The sequence below is a fragment of the Lonchura striata genome, chromosome 1 (assembly GCF_046129695.1).
Source record: "Lonchura striata isolate bLonStr1 chromosome 1, bLonStr1.mat, whole genome shotgun sequence".
In the NCBI taxonomy this organism is placed as follows: domain Eukaryota; kingdom Metazoa; phylum Chordata; class Aves; order Passeriformes; family Estrildidae; genus Lonchura; species Lonchura striata.
Genome location: NC_134603.1, coordinates 12,685,560 through 12,710,906, shown reverse-complemented (window position 1 = coordinate 12,710,906; position 25,347 = coordinate 12,685,560). Strand labels below are relative to the sequence as shown.

Genomic DNA, 25,347 nt, shown 5'->3' with positions numbered 1-25,347 from the left:
TTCTCCAGCCCAGACTCAGCTATCACCATACTTAACCCCAGCTGAGCAAACAGCAGGCAAAGAGCACTTGTGTTGGGGTGAGGGTCCAGAGATTTGACCCAGCATGGCCCAGGTGAAGAGTCCAGAGCCAGGAGTGCAAGCCAAGACCTATCCCTGCATCTGATGGTTGGCATGCCTTAAGGCTCCCTTTTTAGGGATTTAAACAAAAGGAATTTTAATTTTTTTTTTTTTTCCTTTTTAATGCCAGCATTTGAATAGGGAGGGGGAATGGAAATTTTAACTCAAACACTGAAGGTCATGGAAAGGCAAGGAAGACATTGTCTCCATGAACATTAAAAGGAAGACCAACCCTGCTGTATCAGAGTGAAAAGATGAATACTTCTTTTGGTTGGGAAGAAAGTTTCTCCATGCCTGGTTGCAGTGCAGCATTGCACATCGGAGACTGCTGCGGCTGAGAGCAAGGAGAATTAATTACTTTGCTTTTTGAAGCATGGACTGCTCTGCTCTGCTGTGCCAGCTTCAAGAACGATAAGCACTTATCCAAAGAGTGCAGTTTTGTCCTCAAGCGTGGGAGTTTTGCCCATCTAAATCACGGGAGCCTGCTGAATCTTTGTTTTGTTTTCTTCATACTTGGCCTGCACTTGAACCTGGACATCACCACTCTCTTTTCAGACTCACACAGAGCAATTTTGTGCCATCCAAGGGAGGGACACTGGACCGAGCACTGCTGACCACAAAGTGTCCTGGTGTCACTGTGCTCAGCACTGGCCTGGAGTGGGGCTGCTGCCACCACAGCACAGCACAGCCCAGACAAGGCTTTGCCAAACGTGAACTTATCTCCAAATCACCTCCTCTCAGAGGATTTTGCTTTCGTAGAATCACGGAATATGCTGAGTTGGAAGGGACCCATCAGGGTCATAGAGTCCAATTCCTGGCCCTGCATGGGATACAAAGAATCACACCCTGTGGCTGAGTTTCAAGGACATTTCAACATCTAAACAGAAGTGAAGTACACCTCTCTCTGAGGGAGCAGGTGGTGGCACTGAACAATGTCTTCAGCACTTTGTCCTCAACTAGGCAGCAGCAGAATAGGCTTATTGATAATGTGTTTGGCCTTTTGGCCTATTTTGTTGAGTATCGTATACCTCCCACAACTACTTATTCATTTAGAAGGTGATTTTGTTTTTTTTTTTAATACAAGTGACTTGGGAACTGAAGTCATACAGGTTGATGAAGCTTTCCTCCTTTACTTACAAATAACTTCCAGGTGGACCTTAGTAGGAGAGAAATGCTTTCACTCAGTAAAAACACAGCCCACTAATTCAGGGCATCTGCAGATGCTGCTGCACTGACCTTCATCAGGCAAAATTACAGTGTTTTAAATTTTCACTGTAGTGTTGACACCCCTTCTGAAAAAGAGCAGTTCCCACTTTTCCCAAAGCCACTGTTTGTGGCCATCTGCAACTTCAGCTTGCCAGAGTCATAACTCCTAGTGCTCCTCCTCATCCCAGCTTTTTGGCAAAAGATGTTGATTTACCTAAGCAGTTACAAAAGAACCTAAGGACACAGGCATGGGGCAGTTTTTAAATGAAGAGTTCCTGCTGGCCTGTTTTAAACAGACTCTTCCAGCAATACTCAGTAAACCTCATCCCAGTTCTCTGCAGAGCCAAAACTGGTATGTCCTCTGCATCCTGCACACACCATCTTCATAGCCACAGCATTAATGATTTTCAAAAAGAATCCAACATGCCAAACATAAGACTACATATAAAAGCTGTTTGGAGCTTATCAGGTTTTATCATCCATTCCTTGATGCTAGCTAGAACTGCCTTATTTCCATGCCTTGAATAACCTGTATTAATTTGATACTACTGAAACAGTCACCAGCACCTAAGCAAGTCAAGGATCAAGCTGACAGACAAGAAAAATCATCACTTCTTTTCAATCATGTTCTCCACTCCCTGAATTATCTTATGCAGGTAACCATTTCCTAATTGACACTCATGCTTGTTCAACACCAGATCAGTCCTTCAAATATGACCAAAGGCTAAGATCTTAAACCCATCACCACTCAGGTCACAAGACAAATGTACAGGGGTGGGGAAAAAATTAGGTATGCCCAAATAGTCTCTATTGTAATTGTTATTCAAAAAGGTCTAAGGCACCAATGTAATTTTTCTTTCAAGTCTCTTCCCACCCTTATTCCCCAGCTCTTTACCTAGGCTGCAGTGCCAGTCAGTGGCTGTTTTTCTGGCAAACACATAGCAAAGCTGAAGCCTGACACACAGTGGCATACTCAGAAAAATCTGCAAGTCTACAAAATTGCCCTTGTTTATTTGCTTTACTATTGCTCCCTGCCCAGAAGCACCTAAGAGCAAGCTCACCTTTTGGCATATACTTAACAAAGCTTGCAATTTTAAGATACTACTCTGAAAGGGAAAAAGATTAAATTTTCATAGGTCAGAGAGTGAGTGATTTGGCCCACAGATTAATGGGCCAGGTCAAAAAAAAGCAAAACAGTGATACAGGGAGGTACATATCCAGCATAAATGATCATGGCAGTGCCAACAGTGCTGAGTTACAGAACAGCTAATGTGAGGGAGATGCCATGTGCTGTCCTGCCCCTCCCCTGGCTGATGGGGACACAGAGCCCTGCCCCACTGTCCCACAGCCTGCTGCCCAGCTGGCACTTCCAGGGCAGGGTGTACCACCAAAGTCCCCAGAGAGCGAGCAGAACAAGCCCTTCTCCATGCATTAAAAACCAGATCAACCCACAGAGTGTGCCCAAACTCCCTCTGGCTTTCAGCCACTAGGACTAAACTACTCTTAGATAGCCCTTCCCAGTGTCAGAGTGGTCACAGAGGAACAATCACTTTCCTGCTTTCTACTCTTTTCCCTGGATTCCTCCTGCTTTCCTTCCCCTTCAGCAACATGCCCATGCATCCTCTTCAGCAGGACTTTTCCTCTAAACAATGCAGCCAGGGGTCATAATTAATCACAGTTTTCCATACTCCATTTCCCTGCTCATTGTCCCACCACTTGTTGGGAACCTTATCTTTATTAGCTGGTCTTATCATGACTCACTTACACATTAACAGAAACTCTTCTTACTCAGCAGGATTTCTTTGTGGCTGCACAGGGCAGCTCTGTGGAATGATCCACCCCACTAGAGCCAGCCTTGGAAGTCATTGATCTCACTCAAGATGCACAAGGGGACACAAAATGGTCTAGGAGAACTTTGAGGAACTGCCAGAAGCAGATTTAGAAGACAAAGACTTTCTATAGGGAAGCAGATGCATTAGCTTATGTTGTTTGTATTAAATTATATAGTAAATATTTGGGCCCGATGAGCTGTGCTCTAATAGCAGCTACAGAGCTGAGATCCTTCAGCACAGAAACTGCATCCAGCTAAAATATCCCCCTGCCCACTTAGCTACATAACCAGATAATACTGCCCTAGGCCTGTTATCTGTCTGCTTTCAAGAAATTAGACTGATAGAGTTCCTTGAGATTTACCAGACCTTCAAGGTGCAGTATCACCACACCTACACCTCCAATACAAGATTTTGTCCTTTAATTCTACTATCACCTTGGCCAAGAAGGTTAAATGACATCCACTTATATCAATGGCTCTTACTATTTCTTCTTTTCTTGAAAGATACTTTACACAGAGGAATTCACTATTTGAAAATGACAGAATAATGGGTACAAGGTGGGGGGAAAATGCTTTGTTAGAGATAAAAGTAATTTCTTAGTGAGTGGATCTGTGAACCCCAAGAATCCATCTCTTGTGAAGGCAATAGCTCATCCAAGGACTTACAGCCTGGTGAGACCTCCCAGTGTCAGACTGTCCAGGTGAGAAGCAAGCAGAGCTCACCATTTGGGTAATCACAGCTTCCATTCTGTTTGGGAAGAGTAAAGTGTCTGCAACAACACTGCAATGACTGCACACTCCCCTCTGCTCCCAAAACATCCATGCACATCCCCATGGGGTGGCTCTGAAGTACAGAAATAAAGAGAAAGTTTGGAGGAACCATTAGATGCTCAATTACAACAGCTAGAAAAAGACTGGGTAAGACAGCACAAAAACTCTTCTTCTGAAGCAGCAACTCCAAAAGCTCGAGTGGCATTCAAGGACAAGAATTCTTGAGTTAAACTAGTTACATTCATCAGGTCATCTGAGAGAAGAAGCAGCTGATATCTGGAGAACAGAGATGGATGTAAACAAGGGAAGAGGTATTAGACTAGTTATCACCTAAAGGGGTGAAAAAAAATATATTGGTAATTTACTGCCTGCATGACAGAAGAGGCAAGAAAGATTATAAATTGCTATAAAACCAGTATTGCTACTGGGCACATGATTTTAAGTAGCAAGGCTCAACTTCTGAAAATGGAGTTCTTTATATATGATGGCTGTTACAGCAGGCAATGGGTAAAGATCCCTGTTACAGCCTGCCCAGGCTCTCTGAACTAATAAGGATTTACATTCTGCAGGTGCATCTGATGCCCCTGTAAGGCTTGTCTGCCTCTGCAAAATGCAGGCAGTGGGTGTGAGTCCAGTGCAGTAGAGCTGAGAATTTCCCTCCTCTTCCTCCTGTGCTATTGTGAAACATTAAAATTGGCTCTAATGCTTTGAGTGCAGTTTCAGATGAAAAAGAAGGAATGTAGACTTAAATGAAATAATACTGCTCTAACTAAAACATACAGGAAAACAAAAAATCAGGTTGTAACTACCCCAAGGAGAGCAACAGACATGCTAGGAAGCTTTCACCATGACTGCAGCAACTGCTCCAGGTTCTTAAACCCCTTCAGGTACTCCCTGCTCAGAAAGCAAGGAAGATAGAAACCCACTGACCCAATGGTTCAAGTAAGGCCTTTTTTCCAACATGCAAGTCTCATCTCAGACAAGAGCTATTTTTTTTTCCAATTTATTGCAATGAAAAGCCACCACCACCATAACAGCTCTGGAAACAAAGGCTGCAGAAATATTTTGCCCCAGTCAAAAAAGTAGGTTCTGATTTCAGCTTTTAAGAGTTGACTTGAACTTTAAAAGCAAAACAGAAAACCCATTATACCTCCTAAGATAACTGAAATGTAATTTTAGAAATAAAAACCTGAAGCATTTCATCCCCATCAGTATCACCCAAATAAAATACTCTCATGTTGCAACTCCACCTCCACCTCCCCCCCCCCCGCTGCCACAATTTCTTTGCAATCCTGTTCCAGTGAAGCCTGTGCATGTTGCAGGCACACACAGGTCTGATCTCCAGCTAAGAACCTCCCTTCTGCACATGGAGGCTTTGCCCCTTTATTTTCACATAGGAGCCTTCCCTTCTACAGCCTTCAGGATCAGCAGTTTTCATCTCAAGAGGCTTTCCTGACATACCCTGGGAAAGGCTGTACCCAAGAGTGACAAACCAGGACCTCCTCAAAATGCTATGGCCACTTCTCATCCCTATCTGTCCTATTCCCTCCTGGGTTGTACAGCCCCACCAGTTCAACCCAGCCAACTAAGGAAAGTCAAATAAATCAAGTTTACTGTCAGGTCACGCCTCCCACTCTTCCCCTTAGCCCCCGTGGATTGTTTTGGCATGCTGAGGTGTCCTGGTCTCCCTGGGGAGCCCCTGCCCTGGCTACGCTCATCTTGTACTACCAAAGCCAAAGCAGATGTTGACACAGCTAGAGAGGAATGTCTGTCCCTGAGAATGAGCAAGGGCTGCACTTCAGTTTGAATATTGGTAAGACAGAGCTGTAGAGCAGAAAAAAACCCCAAATATTTCTGTGCTGGATTTACACAACACAAGGGCTGAAAGAACAATAAAAGTTTTTTCTGCCATAAGTTACATAAAGTTTTGGGGTCTTCAAGCTTTTCGAAGCTGCCTCAGAATCTCTGCTCTCCTTTTTCAACATTAATTGGATTTTGATCTTGCATACCTTGGGGAAGAAAAGCGAGACAGAACAGAAAACATAACAAGATTAACTTTCCTAGATGTTTATACATTCAAAACCCCAAACCCTCTAGCAGCTGAGCTTTGAATCAGATTTTTAAAAAATTATTCTGTATGTAAAAGCTCGAGTGAAAATACCAAAACATTAACATTAGTTAAGTTTAACTCCTTAACTTAAACCCCTGAAACAAGTAAGGCCAATGGCCAAGGCACACATATGCCATCTTCTTTTTGCAGTTGCTTAAATTCTGAACAGCACTAAGCTTAGGCAGTTCAGAGTCAGTGGACAACTGCTTGAAAAGACAGGTAAAGGGGTGTAACAGGCACACGATCAATGCTTCCTTCCAGCCAAAGGCACATCCCTGAGACCAGCTGGGGGTACAAATATTGAGCAGTCTCCCTTTGCCCCTCCTCCTTTTGTGGGGTTAAGGATTCAGTAGAGAAGGACAGAGAGGTGTTGCTTTTCTTTGCAGTCTGAATGGAGACTGCCACTTTCTGAGCCCATACTGCAGATAAAAAAAGCACTTTGAAAAACATTATTTGATCAATGAATACAATCCCTAGTTAATGTTTTTCTTTCCCATTTTCAAGTCCAGTTTAAAACACAAATTCTCAGCAGCTTTAGATCCTTCATGACTAATTAAAAATATTTTTTCACCTGAAAACAGTAGGCTTCTCTACCTCATTCATACACCAGCACCACACTGCTTTCCCAAAAAATAAAAAGAAGCCACCATGTAACCCAAATTGCATTTCTCCATCACAGTACATGTTCTCCACAGCCTGGGGCTATGAGCACACCTGCACAAGCACCAGGAACTGAAGCAGTTTGGATTGCACTGATCCAAGATCCTCTGTTCTATAGAAACCACACCGTGTAGGAGGGGCACTCTGGACTGCAGAAGGAGGCAGCAGCCCCTGCAGCCTGACCCTTCACGTGCCTTCTGTCAACTCCACACCCCATGGCCCAGGGGAGGTTTCACAGCACCAACACTGAGCAGTGCCAGGCCAGTCAGGCTTAATGAAGACAAGTGCTTAAAAAAGCCCTTCCAGTAGGGAGCAGGTGAGGGAGCTTTGATTTTAAAAGAGACTGAAGAGTCTGTTAGGGTTAACTACAAACTAGCCTGGGGTTCCTTAGGGAGGGCTAACTGATACACTAACTTGAAACCAAAGGGAAACAAACTGCAAAGAAACTGCCTCCATTTAACTAAATGCCACAAGGTGACCTGAACTCTGTAGTGTGAAGAGACCAAGCAGATTGACAAGCCAAGGGTTGGCATAGGCATTCTCACATCTCCAGGGGCAAAGACAAGTCAATGAAACCATTAATAGACAGATCCACCTGCTGTCCTTTAATCCATGCCCAGTCCAAGGACTAAATACACACATGCGCTCAAGAAATACTAAATATTGTAAACATTCAGATGCAAGAGGACTACTTCCAATGGTTTTGGTTTTGAACACTACCTCCAGTGGCCATGATCCTCATCACAAAGGGTTAGGATTGGTCTGGCAGTCAGAGAAACGTAGCCTTAAAATCTGACTTGATTCTAATGGTATTTTGGAAGTGCTTTGTCCTTTGGAGGAGCAAAATAAAAAAAAAATGAAGCACCAGAATTAAGGTTTCATCATCACTTTCCCCTCTCCCCCACCCAACATCAAGAAGATTCTGCACAGGCCTTGCCAGCATCCCACAGCTACAACTCTTTCATGCACTTTAACTCCCAAGTAGTGTAATCACTCCTAGATCCTGTTCCAGATGATGAAAGGGTGAGCCATGGCTGCAAATGGAATTCCTTTCATCACCTGAACAGTGTGCTTGAAAAACACAAGCAGCTGAAGTGTTCTCATCTTTTCAATTCTAGAGAACAGCACATCATCACCTTTTAGATTTAATTACTTCTGCTTAATATGTACATATTACAGTATTTATCTTGATTAATCAAATCATGACAACAGACTAAATTCTGAACTTCACACTGTTGCTATCATCTATGGCAAAATAAGTATCTAGGGATGCTTAGAACACAAAAATCCATTTACTAGTGCAGGCAATAGCAATGCTAAGAGCATCTTCACCAAAATTAGTGTTCTGTCATACTATGGCAAGTACAGATGGATCCATCATCCTAAGTCTAGCACAGAACAAGAGAGTATGAATCATCTTAATTTATGGATGCAGAACAGGATTACAAAGTCATTACAAAGTGACTTGTTGTATCAAAGCTTCAAACTGTAAATTGGAGTGTATCTCTCCAGCTCACAACCTGAAACACCAAGGCAAAGCAATCTTCCTCCCTGGTAAGGTACACAGTGATACATAAACACAGATAGAATATTATGTTGCATTGCAAACAATATGCTCCCCTAAAAATGAAAAACACTCAATTTTCCTAGTGTAACCATTGGATGACAACAGATAATTTCTTATTAAGTCACTTGAACACCACATCACTGAGCTGTGCTGAGAGAGAAGCTGCTGCCAAGACGAAGTGACAGGAATGACAGATGAAGCATTTGATTTCATGTTCTTGGCTCTTCTGCTGATTATGCAGCTGGAGCAAAATCAAAAAGCACACACTCTGCCACGCTCTTCTACTTAGTATGGACCCAGCCTTTCCAGTACAAGGAGCACAACTGATTCATACAGTGCTTTATCTACCAAGTCCTTGATTTCCTTTGATGCCACTGTGGCAACAAACAGGAAAAGTGCAGTCAAATGAATGCTGAGGGCTGGAAGAGTCAGAGGATGCTCAGTGTATCCATCACCAAATCAGCTACAGTAAGAGCTTCAAAAGGAATTATGGCAGCTGTGCACATCAGTCTGGACAGAGAGGGTAGGGTATTGCAGAATTCCAAGCTTACCTCTGGAAAACTAAGTGATCTGTATCAATCCCACAAAGTTTGAGGGTAGGCAGAAGGATGTTTTCTCCCAGATGACAAAGGATTAATAATCAAGTATATAAAAAACAGCTATAAAATGGCAATAGCCCAGAAGGACACAGTCTGTCAAAACTCATGGTGCAAACAGTGACAAAGAAAATGCCTTTATGATTTTGCAAATGATCAGAGAAGACAGGCTCCCACCTAAAAGCAGGTTATTTTTGTGAGTACTTTTGTCAACAGCAGGAGATGGTGTCACAGTGCAGCTGTGAGACAATACTCATGGACCTGCAGACCACAAGGCTTGTCTTAAGCTAAAATATGATTTAGCAAAACAGACAGTTACAGAGATTAAAATTTTAATTTAAAACTTCGCCAACAAAAATTGATTACAAAAAGGGAAATTATCTGTACAAAATAAGAAAGTAGGTACTCATTTTAACAAGAGACTGCCATTATCAATGTATGTGGGAGGATAAGCAGCAGTTCAGGTCAAGCAAAAAACTGAGAAACAAACTGAGCTTGTAATATGGAATTGTGAAGTGAATTTTCCATAAACAAAGTAAATTGACCTGAAGCAGCTCAGAAGCTAATCAAGGTTTATAAGAAGTCTATTTTCCTTGCAAACTTGTCCTCTTAATTTGGAGAAGGAGGACATACAGAAAGCAAGACCCCATGCAGTGCAGTGGGCCAGTACAATGCCTTTTGCTGTGCTCTCTCTCACTGAAGCCTTTCTTTGGGCCTTCTGTACAGAGATATTCTGCAGTTTGAGTGTGCCAGGGGTTTAACTGAGTCACAAACTATTGCATCTTCACTTAAAAGTTGGGTCCTGACTCAAAATGAGGACAAATGCTTTGAAGACTGTGAAATTCCTATGACTAAAAAGATCCCTATCAACACGATAATTCTCAGACTATTCATGTCCACATCAAATAACAGCTGTTGGTCAACGATAAATCTGTATTTACAACACTGCAATCCTCTTTTCTACCTACCATTTTTACACAAAGAAAGAGATAAGAGCATCTTTAAAATTCATCACCAAACAGACAAAAATGGCAGGTGATTTCTAAACTCCAAGTTCCTATAAAACTTAAGTACACAGTATAATCATTACCAGTTTTTGACATTTCTCCACGAGCCAAATCAACATAACTGAGTTGCAGTGTAGACATGGAACATGTTTTTTTTTTTTGAGATTTTCAGTCTAACTGATTATTTTTCACTCAGCTTTGCATCACTTAGTATTTACAACTTTTACACCTTCAGAACCCAAGTTTAGTGAAGAAACAAAGTAGTAATAAAAATGTATCAGCCCAGATTCTCTTTACCTACTTACAGTAACCTGAGATACCTAAGTTGGGGCAGAACAGTTTTAGTGCCCCACCTACTCAGTAAAAAAAAAGAGACAACTGCTAAAGGGCAATTCAGTCAGACTTGAAATTTATCGTAGTGACAATGCTCTTCCTCCTCTGACTACGAAACAAAACGTGAGCAACTACATTCTGACTTAGTCTTGGTTAAGCTGAGAGTAAGTGTTCCTAGCTGAAGTGTTGGATTTATGTAAACCTAAGCCTTACTTGCTCACTAGCAGCTCCCAGCTAGGGAGGTTAGGGACAGCTGTCTTGTAGGAATGCTGTGAGACATGCACGGGTCCTCCTTACAGCTGGGAAAACTGAGATAAGTAAGAAGTTTGCTCAAGAGCATGCAGTGAGTCAGTAACAAGCTGGCATTACAGCTTCCTGGATCTTAGCCACAAGCTCTGCCCATGGGAGCCCAGTGCAAGGAAAACTACTGTACAGAATCATTCCCTTTTACATGTCAAAAATTTTTACCAAAAGTAGTACAGATGCTAATAAACAGTGTATGCAATTTCTTCTTTGATAATGAAAGAGTCCTGCAGTAACCTGTTATATTGTATCTTCACCCTGCAAAAGATTATTTCCAGCTTTGATTCTTAGATGTCTTAAAGCTTTTAAGATGAAGTTGAAGATTCAGTTAAACAGTCAGTACCCTTAACCACAACAATGTTACATTTTCTACTTTAAGCAGTATTTATGCTATCCACTTTGGCAATCAAAAGAGAAACCTTGAAGCCAAGAATTCAGATCTGGGGGGGGGAAAAACATGCCAGAATTCAGTTTCACCAGAACAGCTTTGTAACATGTCATGAGAGTTCAGAGATTTCAACTCTGTGCGTATCTGTTATTGCCGTTTCAAACAAAAGCCTTAGCTTTGCCCAGCCCATGATCTAGCAGATAGTACAAATGCTGCATGGCAAGGAACAGCTCTGCTCAAAACACAGCTTAATAACAGAAATGAAACATTTGCAATTTGCTTTATGAATGCATCAGAGAGATACCACTTAAGTAACGTTTCCAAAGACCCTGGTACTTAAGCACAGCTATGGAAAAAGTCAGCTTCCTAAACTTGGGGGCTTGTTTGAGACATCTGCCTTACACTAGATTCTTACTTTACTGTGGCCAACAAAGCTTTTAACATACCAGGCAAGATAGAATACCACTAGCTTGTTCCATCATATCATGGAACAGGAGAGCCAATGGATCCTGTTGTGACAGACAATACTGTATAAAGAGGGCTTATTTTTAATGGCAGAATCACACTGAACACTACTGGCTAACTGGAGCAAGATCTACATTTTTTCCTTCTGGAGTTTTTAATTTGCTCTTGAACCAGAAACATTCTTTCTAATCAGTTAAATCCACGAGTACTGCAGAGAGCTCAGTTCTTAAGCATGCTCTGCATCAGGAACAGTCAGTTCTACGTCCAACTGAAACAGAAGAGTTGCTGTTTTCCAAGGGCAGGAATTCTTCACTGGTCCCCTAGCCGGAAACCTTGGCCCCAGTTGTGTCTTCCACCACCCTGCTGATCTTCTGCAGCCCTTCTCATGCTGGCAGGAGGGACACCAAAGCCCGACACTCCTCCTCTCCTATTTGGCAGCCAGCGGTAACTAGGACAAACCAGAGGAGGAGGAGTTAGAGAAACAGCTGGACATTGCAGGTAAATGCCAAGGCTGTGCTTTCTACTTTTCCATGTACTTCTTCTTAGCTGATACACTTTGTAATAAAACTGGCTTGTCCCAGTACAATTTCAGGGAATTCTTTCCAAATCCAAGCCCTCAGCACACTGACAAATGGAAATACTGGGAAACTTCCATCTCTGGGATGGGTATGGTAACATATGTTGCACAGAACCAACAACAGTGGGGGCAGTTTCAGAGCTGTAACCACCTTAAAAGACATTTTAAAAAACAACCTTGTCTTCTAATCTTTATGAAAAATTAGGTTATGAAAAATCAGATGGGCTTGCAAGCACAGAATTAGAATATAAACCTTCCTTATTCATTGAAACTTGTACAGAAAATATAACTGCAATTCAACATTTTATGTTATGAAAAGGGTTAACTGAGTTGCTAACTAAAGTTTGATAGAAGAGAAATATTTGCAGCCCAAAATGATGTGGAGAAGGGCAACTGAACTACAAACTTTGGCTTCTGATCGTAGTATTGCAATGCCAAACAATGAACATATCTCAAGAAAAAGCACCTCAAAAACCAAGACTTGGAGTCCCAGTGAGGATGACTGGTACAGACTGTAAAGCAGAATAATTTATAGCCCTGAACAAATCTACAACTGGCTATTAGTGTTAAACATCGCTGAACTGGTAGCTACTATAACAATACATGGGGATACAGAAAACAAATAATTTACAGGACAAAACTTTTTTTATATACCATCTGATAATTGTTAGGGAGTTCTCTTTACTGCAGCTCAATTCAACAGCAGAACTATGACATATACTCTCACTTTTAAGAGTGGGTAAAGACATAAGCCATCCCAAGGGGCAACAAAGAACTCTCACATGGGCCATTTACAAGTAACTCAACATTTTTTATGACTCACCAGCTCAGTCAGTATGAGAGTCTGAAGAAGGTTGACTTGGCAAAGTATTTTATGCTTTACGATGCCACCAAATATATGTCTGATGAACCATACAATAAATTGGACCAAACAAATAGTGAACTAAAGAATCAAGTCAGCTTACAGGAACTGAGGTGTGGACAGAAAATTCCTTCCTCCCAAATCCATTGGATATTTAAACATTAAGAAGAAATACAGGTGTCCAACCAGATTTCCTATCAGCTCATTGATGACTCTGTAAAGCAAAAGAAAAAGAGTGGTTTCACATGGTATCTTCTCTGAAAATAAATGAGTGACAATCTTCTGTTCACCTGTCACCAGGATTTGCCAGAGTTGTGACAAACAGCAAACTTCCCTATCCTCAGCATTTTGCAGCCACTTCTTCAAAAGGGTCAACCTCCTGTGCCAACACATCAATAGTCTGTTCCACCCTCCCTTCCAAGCCTCCTCTACATTCTGTATTGAAAACACAATTAAATACTTGTTTACATTGGGGAATTAGACCGTATAGTGATTAGTGCCCAAAATAATCATCTGCAGAGCTACAGAAGTTACTGCTGTTTTCACTGGACAACCTGTCTCCTGCTCTACTGAACTGATTGTTCCCAGTTTTGTAAAAGCACTGCCGACTGGAGGCCCTTGAGTATCTCCTGTCATGCACAGAAACAGCAGGTATCCAAGAGCAAGCAGTTTTCACAAGTGATGGATGAGTCAGCAGGAGGCATAGCCAGAAAAGGGAATTTGGTGGTTTTGCTGTACTGTCTCCTCCTTTTATAACTCAACCACAAACTTTTTACTGTCACTAATTATGCTACAGCGGCACCAAGAGGCCCCAGTTAATGCAGGGCCCCAATGAGGGGGTCCACACTGTGCACAGAGGGGATTTCTGCATCAAGGGGTTTAGTAAAAAAAAAAAAAAAAAAAAAAAAAAAAAAAAAAACCAGAAAAACAAAAACCCACAAGAGAGACCAAAAAATTCAACAAGTGCTAATATGGCATGCTGTGGGCTTACTGCCATTTCCCCTTGTTTAACAAACTGAAAAAAAAATATCAGGTTGGGCAAGCCTGTGAGGGAAAGAAGTAACAGCACTATCAGAGTCAAGCTAAACTTGTTTCTAAAACCAGTAATGATGAATGGTTCCGGGGATGACATCTTTTTTTAGTGTGTGTTACTTTCTTAGTATGGAAAAGGCCTAATGCACAGAGTTACTAGAAAATACACCAATCTCTCATTACTCTCCCCTCACCTACATTCTATTCTCTAGTTCTGACACGCACACCCCCTCTTTGCTTTTATGTTAAATGACCACCATGTGACACTGAGCATTATCAGTCAGATTATACAGTTTTAAGCTTCTGATTTTAATATTACTCCTAAATGTAGCAGCAAGTTAAATAGCTGTAAAAGCTTTTATAACTTCAAATTGATCATGTAAGTAAGTACATACGATCCACCAATGATGTAGTTGAATCCCAGAATAACCCATGGAAGGTAACAGGCCTGAAAAAGAATGCAGTGGAGAGAGTAAGTACAAGTTAAGGATGTAAACCTGCTCTCAACTTCCCACTGCACTAAATAAGCATGATCATAATCACAATGCTTTAAGGCATTACACAGGTCCTGATCTATTAACTTAAGCAGATTCAACCTAAAAAGGTCACTCCAAACTGAACAACCACTAACATTTTTAGACAAAACATACTCATACAAACATTATAAGCAAACATGCCTTTTGAACCATATGTTCCACAGCAAGGTTGCTTCTGGAACAAACTTCTAAAGTTTTTGATTTTGAAAAGGTCTAGAAATTATCAAAAGAGTCTTCTCTACAAGATCTGTCAGAAACAGCCAAGGTTGCACAGAAAAAAATAAATTTAAAATATCAACATTTTGTCACTACATTCAGCTTTTATCCAGGCTAAAGTTTATCAGGAATTTTTTCCTTTTTTTCAGAACAATGAATTGTCAGAACATCTTTTCAATAAAGACATACAGAGTGATACCATATGGAAGACTATGAACTTTGTCCTTGCTGCATCTCAAGGTGTATCCTTTGTGAGAGTACAAGACATCTTTTGTAAGAAAAAATATTTCTATTTTGCCCCTTACCCACTACACATGCACCTTATGGGCAGAAATCTTTCCAATATACTATCTGACGTACCTTAAATCTTGTTCCAAACCAAAATGATACAATCATGTCTCTGTTCAGCTGGGCCCACACATAAAGTACAGACATGATGAGTGGAATCATCAGCAACTGCAATGTTTAAAAAAGACAAAGTTACCATGACTTTCACAGCAGCACAAGAAACTCAAAGAGGTAGGAGCTATGTTTCAGAAGTGGTTTGTAAGAATGGTACATCACTAAAGTCCTTTCAGATTGCCCCAGACTCTTTCCCAATACGTGCCCTGGATCTGTTAAAAAACTATTGAGAAAGTTAAGGGGCAGAACCTACTTGGTCTTTCCCCTTTGCATGACCACGCCAAAGCAAAGGGCTCCAATCTGTGCCAAGTGAAAGAGCAGCTGCAGGGAAATCCTCTGCTCCTACCTGCACCTCCAGCAGTGAGCCCTGTACCTGTGCCACAATCCTTTCAGGGCACTCACCCAAACACTCTCATCTGGGGCCAGGCTAATATGCCAGATGAAGTGTTTTCCATCCAACTGCCACCTGTGTCCCCATGCTCCTGAGAGCACCACAGAGGGAAGGTGCTCCATCAATCCCCATTGCAGGGTACCACAGCCAGCCTGGGAAGCTTGGAGTGAACCTGAACACCAGAAGCTGAGGTTGTTTCAAACACTTCTTTGACTGATTGGACTATTTCTAGTGAAATAAACACAAAGCCCTGCTTTAGCCATCTGCTGATTTCTCAACTGAGGGCAGGCTGCACCAGCAACACTTCCATGAACTGACTGAATGCCATAACCAGCTCCCGTCCTTGGAAAAGAGGTTAAAACTCATCCCTTCAGGGGTGCTGCTATTTAACAGATTCCACATTAAAGCTGGCATCCTAACATCAATCCAGCCTTTCACAAGCCCCACAGTACACTCTGACTCCCCACACAAGAGCCTTATTTAAAGGTTTTATTAAAACCTTTATTTTCCTTAGAAAAAAAAAGCAATATATTCCTAAGTCAAATGCATTCAGATATTAGAAAGGCCTACCTATCCTACTCTATCTTCTGAATTTCAACAAAGGCCACTCAAGGCAAGTAAAAACTCTCTTATTTTTAAGAAAAACCACACTTTTATATAAAAAAATCCTGATTCTTCTTTAATAAACACTTTGTATGCAGATAAAAAAAAACTGAGTACCTCTTAAAAAATATACAAATCAACACAATCAGTCTAAAATTTGTAAAATGTGTGAGTAACTCCAGCAGGATTTTCAAAAATTTGTGTTATCTTCCTCACAGAAAAGTTTAAGTACAAAGTTATGGACAGCCCTTAACACAATCCACTCTGGACCAGAGATGTATGATCACTGGTTTTGTCTACCAGGGAGCCAGAGAAGTGATCTAATAAATGCTAATAATAATTCTGTATGGAAAACTGGAGATATTGGTGCAGTCTTTAGGTGCTAGAGACAGATTAAGATGAGAACAGCACAGGCAGACTGAAGACATGCAGTTATCTGACACTCTGTTGTGTTCAAAACACACTTTCCAATTTTCACCCTTAGTATTTGGGGAGATAATAATTATTTCACTGGAAACAGTTCTTAAGACCACTATCTTAATCATTCCTGTGATGATTTTGTACTTCACAGTTCTGGTCTCAAACTGAAGCTGTATTTTTAATCAAAAAAATCTTCTGTTGGCAAGTAAAATGCATACTGAACTAAATTTGAGAAGATTAATAAACCAAATAATCATTTTCAAATAGAAAAATAAGAAAGCAGATCCATATTCATTAAAAGAAATAGTGCATAAGTGACATCTTGTGTCCATTTTAGTAGAAGTCTAAGCACTTTCTGACTCCACAAAGACAATTTTTACTTCTTGGCTCCCTAATTATGTTAGATGTGCAGTCAGATACAAGCTTGTGCCTTCAACTGAGGCTAACTCAATCTGAAAAATTAACAGTATACACAGAGCATACACATTCTGCTATAATATGAACAGCCTAGCTTAACTATGTTCTGCAGATCAGTCAATAATGCCCTCTATAAAGTCATCAAGTAGTCATAAAGTTTTGTAAAATTATTATCTAAGGAACTGCACCACACTTACCTGCATGTCCATTACCAAGCCAGTTATCTGTCATTGTACCATGAAGGAAAATGCAGAAAAACCTGACAGACTACAACAATAAAAAGCTGCAGACACGCAGAACACACATACAAAAATCTTTAATACTCAGAAATAATACTACACTGTTTTAGATTAAAATTTCAAATGATCTAGAGATGTACAAATTTTGTTTCATTAACTGCTTTCTGGTAGCCTTGCAGATGCCCACCTCAAGTCATTACTCCAAGGGCTGATGGGTGCACTGGCTTTTCCTCCCTGATGAAATTGGCTAGCTACAGACTCAATCAGTCCTTGCATAAACGCACATTAAAGTTTAACAATTGGATTCTTTCATTAGTTTAACAATGACATTTTGGTTTTCTAACTAAAGAAATGCCAAATCATTAAAAAATACCAACATATTGCCAATGAGTCATAGAAACTTTCTTCAAGTGCATCAATGGAGGTTTTTAATACTCCTCTCTCACCTTGGAGCTCAAAGAAACTGTTGTAGTAACTGCTGAGTAGAAATAGTCACTGAATGATTTTAATACATTAGGATGCTTTTAACAGATCATAAATACATATAAAATGACACCCAGCATTTTCCCAGATCATGCATCCAGGTTGATCCTTACATCACACAGGGAACAAACAACTAGAAGCTTTTAAATGACCAGTTTGAAAGTCAAGCCACAATTACATTAATTAAATGCTCACAGCCAACAGCCTGCAATCATAAAGAAAACCTTCCTCTTCATAACAATGTAACTAAATGCACCTCGTTACAGCTGTGGCTCGACAGGACTAGCAGGAATAGCAATTCCCTCCACATAGTGGAATGCAACTAGAGATAATGTATTGATAAAGCATTTCTACACACCAGCTCTCCTGGTATCTGGTTCACACCGATGTCACTCCCCAGTTTTTTCCACCTGCTGTGCCACCGCAAATTGCTACAAGGAGGCAGCAACAGCACAGACAGAAAGGGAGCAGCTCCAAGGATGGAGGTTCCACACCTTCCATTATCAATCATGCCAGTGTTTCACTGCCCTTACAGTAAAAATGGTCTTTCACACATTTAAATGGAATTTCCTGTGCTTTATTTTGTGGAATTGGGTGTCCAGCTCCAGACCCCTCAGCACAGAAAAGACATTAACCTGTTGGAATGGGAGCAGAGGAAGGCCACACAAATTACTGGAGGAATGGAACACCTCTCTTTTAGGGAAAGGCTGAGAGAGTTGGGAGACAAAAATGTTTAGTAGGGCCTTTTGCAATAGGACAAGTGGTAACGGTTTAAACTAAAAAAAAAAAAAAAAAAAGCTTGATTCAGACTAGGTGTAACAAAGAAATTTTTTACTATGAGGGTGGTGAAACTGGCACAGGTTACCCGGAGAGATGGTGGATGCTCCACCTCTAGAAACATTCAAGGTCAGGTTGAATGGGGCTCTGAGCAACTTGATTTAGCTGAAGAAGTCCCTGCTCATTGCAGGGGGCTTGATAACTTTTCAAGGTTCCTTCCAATTCAAACTACTCTATGATTCTAAGACAATACCCCAGGCTGCACAATCCCAGCTTCTCATGTGACAGATGGTTCAACCCTTTAATCATCTTCATGACCCTTCACTGGACTCTCATGTCCATGTCTCCCATGTACCTGGGAATCCAGAGCTGGGTGCAGCCCCCATACATCTCTCAAAGGCTGAGCAGAGAGGAGTAATCACCTGCCCCAACCTGCAGGCAATTCTCTGCCTAGGGCAGCCCAGGGGTCTGGTGGCCACTTTGGCCATAATGGCACATTGCTTCGTGGTCAATTTCACGTCCAGAACACCCAGAGCCTTTTCTGGAAGATGCTTTGCTTTGTCAGTCCCTGGTCTGTGCTGGTGCCTGAGGCTACTCCTTGCCAAGAGCAGGACTCTGCACTACCCTTTGCTGAGCTTCATTCCTGGTCAGCCCATTTATCCAGCCTCTAAAGATCCCTCTGAAAGGTGAAATAAACACCTGGTTTATCAACAACTTCTCACAGTTTTGTATTCAAGATCTAAAAGAAAATTCAGGTGGTACAGCACAGCCCACAAAAATGTTTACCAGCATTCCCAAACCAACAAGCCCAGGTTCTTCAGGAAGTTGTCTCAGTGAAGGTATTACAACACTGCTTTCACAGACTCAGATGACTTGTACCCAGCAGGTAAAGGATCTCTCCTTTTCAGGGACAGAATTTCAGGGAATGGCAGTGATCAGTCCTTTTTGCACATGGCCATTTGAACACACTAAATTCAGTGCTAGCCCACACAAGAGCAGCTCAGCAAAGCAACCCAGCCAGCACCAGGGACACTCAGCCAGCACATGCTCAGCTCTGCGTAGGCAGAGCTCCAGTCCCCACACTGCACACTCGTGTGAGCACATCCTTAAGTGCTCTCCCTGCAAGCCACTCACTACCTTTTCAGGAAGGTTGCACACTTACAAACTCCCCTGGGAACATTTACTGCACTTTAAAACTGCTCCTTGATAAAACTTGGTCTTTGAACATACTTCAGGTGGAAATATGAGAACCAAAATACTTCTCGAAGTTTGATGATGAGAAGGATACAACAATGCAAATCCAGTTAAACAGGAGCATGAACATGTAATCTGCTGGCCTTCCATCAAAAGCCCCTGAAAATAAAAATAATAATTTTGAATCATCAAAGGCATTGAAATTTTGATTTAAAATTAGGATAACTTTTATTTTTCAGAGTTTAAGAAATCTCAGTTAAAAACAGTTGCTTTGCATGCATTCTGTGGTCTATGAGTATTTTTTTAAATTTTAAAAAGCCTTGGAATAGAACAACCTACAGGCTGAAAAAGAAGACATTCAGCCTACTGCATTAGAGCAAAAGCAGTGTCCGTACTTAAAAGAGAACACATTGACTCTGGAGATAAGTAGTTTTAACTACATAAGATTTCAAAAATGGAGTTTCAAAAATGGACCCCATCATTCATATGAAACTGCAGGTTAGAAGCACAGAATAAGGAAATACACGTGCACAACAAAAACAGAAATACCAAGTGTAATGACTGAGTCATGTGAAAACCAGCCCTTAGTTAGGCAAATTGCATCCTCTTTGCATCATCTCATCAGACTCAAGAGATGCAATGGTTTTTATACTCCAGAAAAAATTAGCACATGTGACAAGGAGGGTACGCATGTGCAGCATGCAGCACATTCTATTCCTTTTAAACTATACTTGCTTGTCTAATTCACCATTCCAAATATGTATCAATGTTTCAGGACACTGGAAACAAAAATAATAGAGTAACATTCCCTGCAGGTCGTATAAAATGAAGTGATCTTTAGATGCTCAGTTGAGTTTGACACCTGACAGATACAAGTACTAAAAAATAACCCTGTAGCAATGCCTTGCAAGCATGAAAAGCTGAGGCTCTCTCTCTTGCTAACTGTGGCTGAAGGCTGACAGAGACCTCAGCATCCATGCAAGACTTCCATCAACTTTCATATAAACCCAGGCAGGAAAGGAAAGCCTGAGAATATTGCTGAAAAAGACCCAAACCAGTGGGGTTGAAACACAGTGACAGTGGAATGACAGCGACACACGCAGCACATCATGGACAATCTGAATTACATGCTCCTAATTAAACATCAAAATGCCTAGAAAGAATGCCACTGCTTAATGTGAACACTGCTCAGCTTCACAGAAGTATTCTTAAAGGAAGAAAATCTACTTTTCAGCAGTAGAATAGTCTATGTAAAACAAAATTACTAAAATACCAGTTTTATTGTTTAAAATGCAAATTTTGTAATTTGCCTTGCAAATTACACGACAGGAAAAAAACATACTTTGAAAAACATACCGAAAAGTGTTAATGTTGTAAAACTACAGAAACTGAAGGTTTTTTCCTTACTGCTGCCATACAACAAATAAAAGCAAATAAAGAGAAGAAGCTGACTAAGGCTGTAGAAATGCCAGCCCAGGAATCCTTCCAAAACTGGAAGAAATCAAAGCTATTATTATTATTCTAATTTTTTTCTGTTCTCATTATCTATGAGATTGCTAACAAGAGTATCAGACAAACCATTTAAGTTGACTTTTCAATAAACATCTAAGGAAATTGGACTACAAACTGCCAGAAAGCTCAGCACAGGTATGGAGTGAGCTCTACCCCATGGATCTGTGGCCGGGGTATAATCCAGTCATCTGGGAAAAGCTGCAGACCCATAATCTCACCAGTCATACAGCTGGGGACTGAGCTCTGCATATTCTGCTTACTCTGTTGATATTTGTTATGTTCTTCTCCAACCAAAGCAAAACAAAAACACAACAATCTCCCTTTCCTTTGGAAGTTACAAGTCAGCCTGTTAGGAAACAGCACAAAACCATACAGATGTTTCTGACAGCTAAATTTGAAGGTGGCAGACAGCAGCAGTGTATGCTCAAAAAGCATGCACAATGCTGAAAATAGAAGTTCTACTTTCTCAGTTTCACAGACAAAAGGAGGCACAGACCAACGCAGACTTCCACATGTAAACAGTATCAACAACTTATAAACCTTCCAACTACAGAAGGATTCAGGCCTATTTCAGAGAAAGGGCCAACCTAACCAAGGATTTCCTTTATACCCAGAAAAATGACTGTAATATAAAAGAAATGCATTGGTTCAAACAATACAGATGACTTCCCAGTTTCAAAATCCAGATCTGATGTACAGCAGAAATTTACTCTCTTTCATGGAATTTGTGCCACAGCACAGACAACTAGAGCATTTTGTAAGTATATCTACAAGCAGCGAGGTCTTTTATTCGGCATAATTAACCAGGAACGCTTATTACACCTACCTTTGCCCAGTCAGAACTGCCACCACTCTCATGTACTCATAAACTACTGCAGAAAATCTCAAAAGGAAACCATTTCTAACCATTAAACTAGTATTTATCTTTCACTAAGAAAATAACCAAATACAATCTGGCACCACTCCTGCTTTCCCTTACCGCTCTTCTTAAGATTTAAATGTGATTCCACAATACTCTCTGGGTGGCAGGGATCTCTTCTCTCTTGTGGGACTTCCCAACATCACCTTCCAATGCATTCCCCTTTACACCATCAGTTCTAAGACTCCATTAGAAATATACTGAAATTCTTGTTCACAAAGACTTTCAAGAGGAGTCTGGATTTGTAAATATATTAATTATTTATGTAAATTAAACCAATTTTGGTCTAGGTTTAACGAACTGAGCAGCTCAAAAGGAAGCCAGTTTTGAAGATACCTTGTACCAACAATCCCTCTGTTTGAGAGAAATGATCTATTATCTGATCTCCTTTTCTTCACTTAATTTTTCCCCTTAACTGAAAATCCTCCTAGTCCCTTAACTTTTCCACATATCTGTTAGGCAGAGGGGTAGACCTTCTCTGAGGGAGGTATCTCTCAATTCAACACAGACAACAGAATAACACAAATAAGCATCCCTATTAAAACAAGAAAAAACTGAAAGTTATTTTCTCCCAATGGATAAGCCCATTATTACATTATGCTCTATTATCCTTCTCTGATAAAAAACATCAGCTACAAAACCACAGAGGTAAACATCATCTTTTAATCTGTCTCACTTCCTTAAATCCAGCAACTAAAAACACCAGGCCCTCCTACTGAAACAAGTATCAAGTTCAGATCCAAAATGGCCAAAGGGAAGGATCCAGCCACAGAAAATCAGTTTTCAGAGCAGTTTCACGTTGACTAATATAAGCTGGCACAGAGATGAGCCATCTCTTATCAGCTCCAGGCAGACTTCACCAGGGGCATGTAATGGTCAACATACCTGTTTCTAGTCGTGATGAATATTGATACAAGAAATACAAATTCACCAAGTAGAGAAATCCCGTTCCAGGTCCCACTGGGAAGAAGAAGGTTGCTGTTATCGGCCGCCAGATCTGTCAAGATCAAAAGAGAAAGCTTTATTTACAAACTGCAGAAAGAACTCATGTTCCCAGGCTTTTTATTTACATTCATTACTTGATAATGAATGAAAACTTGAAACATCAAGAAGAAGATTAAAAATAGCCCAAGTATCGATTGGTCCTGCTTCAGCAGCTTTTCTAGTTGTGGTGTTTTTTTTCAATTTGGTAAGCAAAGCTATTAAGACTACACCAGAAATATCACACAACTGCTTTCCATCACATCTTTGCAGTAGTGACTCTTTAATGCAGTGCAAAAAAGATTCACTGGCAAGGATGCTACCATGTTAAAAAAACAGCCACACAAAATCTATTCTTCTCTGCTGAACAGAGGCCAAAGAATTCACAGCCTTTAGTGTACCATTCCAGACAGCACATGCTACTCTGAGCATATGGGATCTTCTCTGGGACAGTTCCCAGCTATGAATACTGGGCATAACCAACTGCATGGCAGCACGTAGCAAGGACAGAAAATGTCTGGTCATTCATGAATGAGCTCTTAAAGCAGCAACATTTCCAAACTGGGTATTAGGATCTTGAACATCACAGTTCAAGAAGGAATAACAGAACTAGAGGAAAAACCAGTCATTTATGCTACTAATAATACATGAATCAAGATACATAGAGAGTCATGGCTTTAATTTTTTTTCTTTCTTCAGTGAAGATATAATGAGACGAGATAACAGAAATCTAAAAATTGGAATCTTTTATCTTCTTTTGTTTTGAGCTCCTCCAATGAGTGCTCTCCCCAACACTAAACCTGTAATATCACAGTGCAAGGAAAACCACTGCATGTCTGACACCTCAGGGCATCAGTTATTAGTTTACATGGACCACATCTAAGCATAGAAGTTGTCAGACCCTAAGAGAAGCTTTTTCAAATTCCAAACCAGAATGTGTAAATGCACTTTGTTACAGAATCACAGAATACCTCACATTAAAAAGGACCACAGTGAGTGATCTGAGCCAACCTCCCTGCTCAAGCAGACATTCTTGAGCACATGACACAGGATTGCACTCAGACAGTTCTTGAATAACTCCAGCAAGGGAGATTTCACAGCCTCCCTGGTCAGTCTGTTCCAGTGCATGGCCACCCAGGTCAGGTGCAACTTCCCGTGCATCAGATTTTGCCCATTTGCATTTGTCCATCTTCTGACACTTACAGAAACTGCCGAGGTCTCCTCTCAGTCCTCTCTCCTCGCGGCTGAGCAGGCCCAGCTCCCTCAGCCATTCCTCACCAGAGATGCTCCAGTTCCTTGATCACCTTTGTTACCCCGCACTGTACCCACCCCAGGAGCTCCATGTCTCTCTTGTAGCTCTGCCAAAAAACCTCCCGGGCCAGCTGCAGTCTGGGAGATTTGCCCGAAGTTGCAGCTCCCAAAGTCACAGCCACACGAAGACACAGAGCTGGGCAAGTCACCTGCAGCCACAGCCACAGAGCTCCTAGGTAAAACAGCCAGTGCCCACCAGAACAACTCCCACAAAAACTGCAGGAAAAACCACACCAGAATGAGGCACAAGACGAACAACAGCGCTGCCAGGGCAGCCTCCCTCCTTCTGCCAGCCTGGCAGGGACGCGCAGCCCGTCCCCGCGGTGGCGGCCCTTGGGCCTGGGCCCGGATTTGCTCGGTGTTCTGCCCGCAGGCCCCGTACAGGCTGAGCGGGACGGCGGCTCCACTCTCGCCAGCGGAGCTCTGCTCACCCCCGGCCGCTGTCTCGGTGCACGGTGCCTCCAGCGCGGCCGCGGAACCGGGGCAGCGGCCGGCCCCGCGCGTAGCCCCAGCGAGGCCCCGCAGTGCGGCTGTACACTACAACTCCCAGAAGGCTGCGCGCGAAGTGTGTCATAGTGAGCTACTGTGCGGGCGCCGCGGGGCACGCCGGGAGCGGTAGTGCGGCCCTTACCTGGAAGCGGTGGATGAAGGCGTCAGGCCAGAGGAAAAGGTTGACGGGGCTGACGAGGCCCAGCTTGCCCACGAGCGGCACCGCGATGGAGCCGGCGAACCAGTAGCGCGTGATCAGAGGGATGCTTCGGAACCAGTCCCCCAGGTCCGACATGTCGCAGCCGCGCCCGGCCGCCGCCCAGGCTTCGCCACGAACCGGCCGCTGAAGAAAAGAAGAGGCGAGACGAGGACTCAGCCACTCCTGCCGCCCGCTCACGGAGGGGGCCCCGAGCCAGACGTGGCGCCACCGAATTCGGCCGAGCCGCCGCCGCTGCTTCCGGCCCCGCCCCGGCAGCGGGGGTCCCGCCCGGGGGCGGAGCGGGAGCGAGCCGGCGCTGGAGGGCGGCGGGCCGTGGGGTCAGCCGGCTTCCCTTCCCCGCAAGGCGCTTGTAATGCGGGGGCAACAGGAGGGAACCGGGAACAAGTCCTGCGCCAGCCTGAAAAACCATGTT

General features: G+C 42.1%; 1 protein-coding gene across 1 annotated transcript; it reads right to left on the bottom strand.

Annotated features, from left to right (window-relative positions):
- Nucleotides 1-9,173: 9,173 nt before the first annotated feature.
- On the bottom strand, nt 9,174-25,202 carry DERL1 (derlin 1). The gene is made up of 8 exons (XM_021546398.3): nt 24,858-25,202; nt 22,820-22,931; nt 19,598-19,662; nt 17,008-17,034; nt 14,938-15,033; nt 14,221-14,273; nt 12,897-13,007; nt 9,174-11,802 (listed from the first exon to the last, which is right to left on the bottom strand). The coding sequence occupies exons 1-8, from the start codon at nt 25,008-25,010 to the stop codon at nt 11,664-11,666; spliced, it is 756 nt and encodes a 251-aa protein (XP_021402073.1). The 5' UTR covers nt 25,011-25,202; the 3' UTR covers nt 9,174-11,663.
- Nucleotides 25,203-25,347: the final 145 nt, after the last annotated feature.

What these genes read in the sequence shown, in the direction of transcription:
- DERL1 (XM_021546398.3), bottom strand. Translation starts at nt 25,010, where the DNA reads ATGTCGGACCTGGGGGACTGGTTCCGAAGCATCCCTCTGATCACGCGC. An exon ending in CCTTCATCCACCGCTTCCAG is followed by an intron (nt 22,932 to 24,857) that starts GTAAGGGCCGCA and finishes TGATCTTGACAG; the next exon opens with ATCTGGCGGCCGATAACAGC. An exon ending in TTCATCACGACTAGAAACAG is followed by an intron (nt 19,663 to 22,819) that starts GTATGTTGACCA and finishes TTTTATTTTCAG; the next exon opens with GGGCTTTTGATGGAAGGCCA.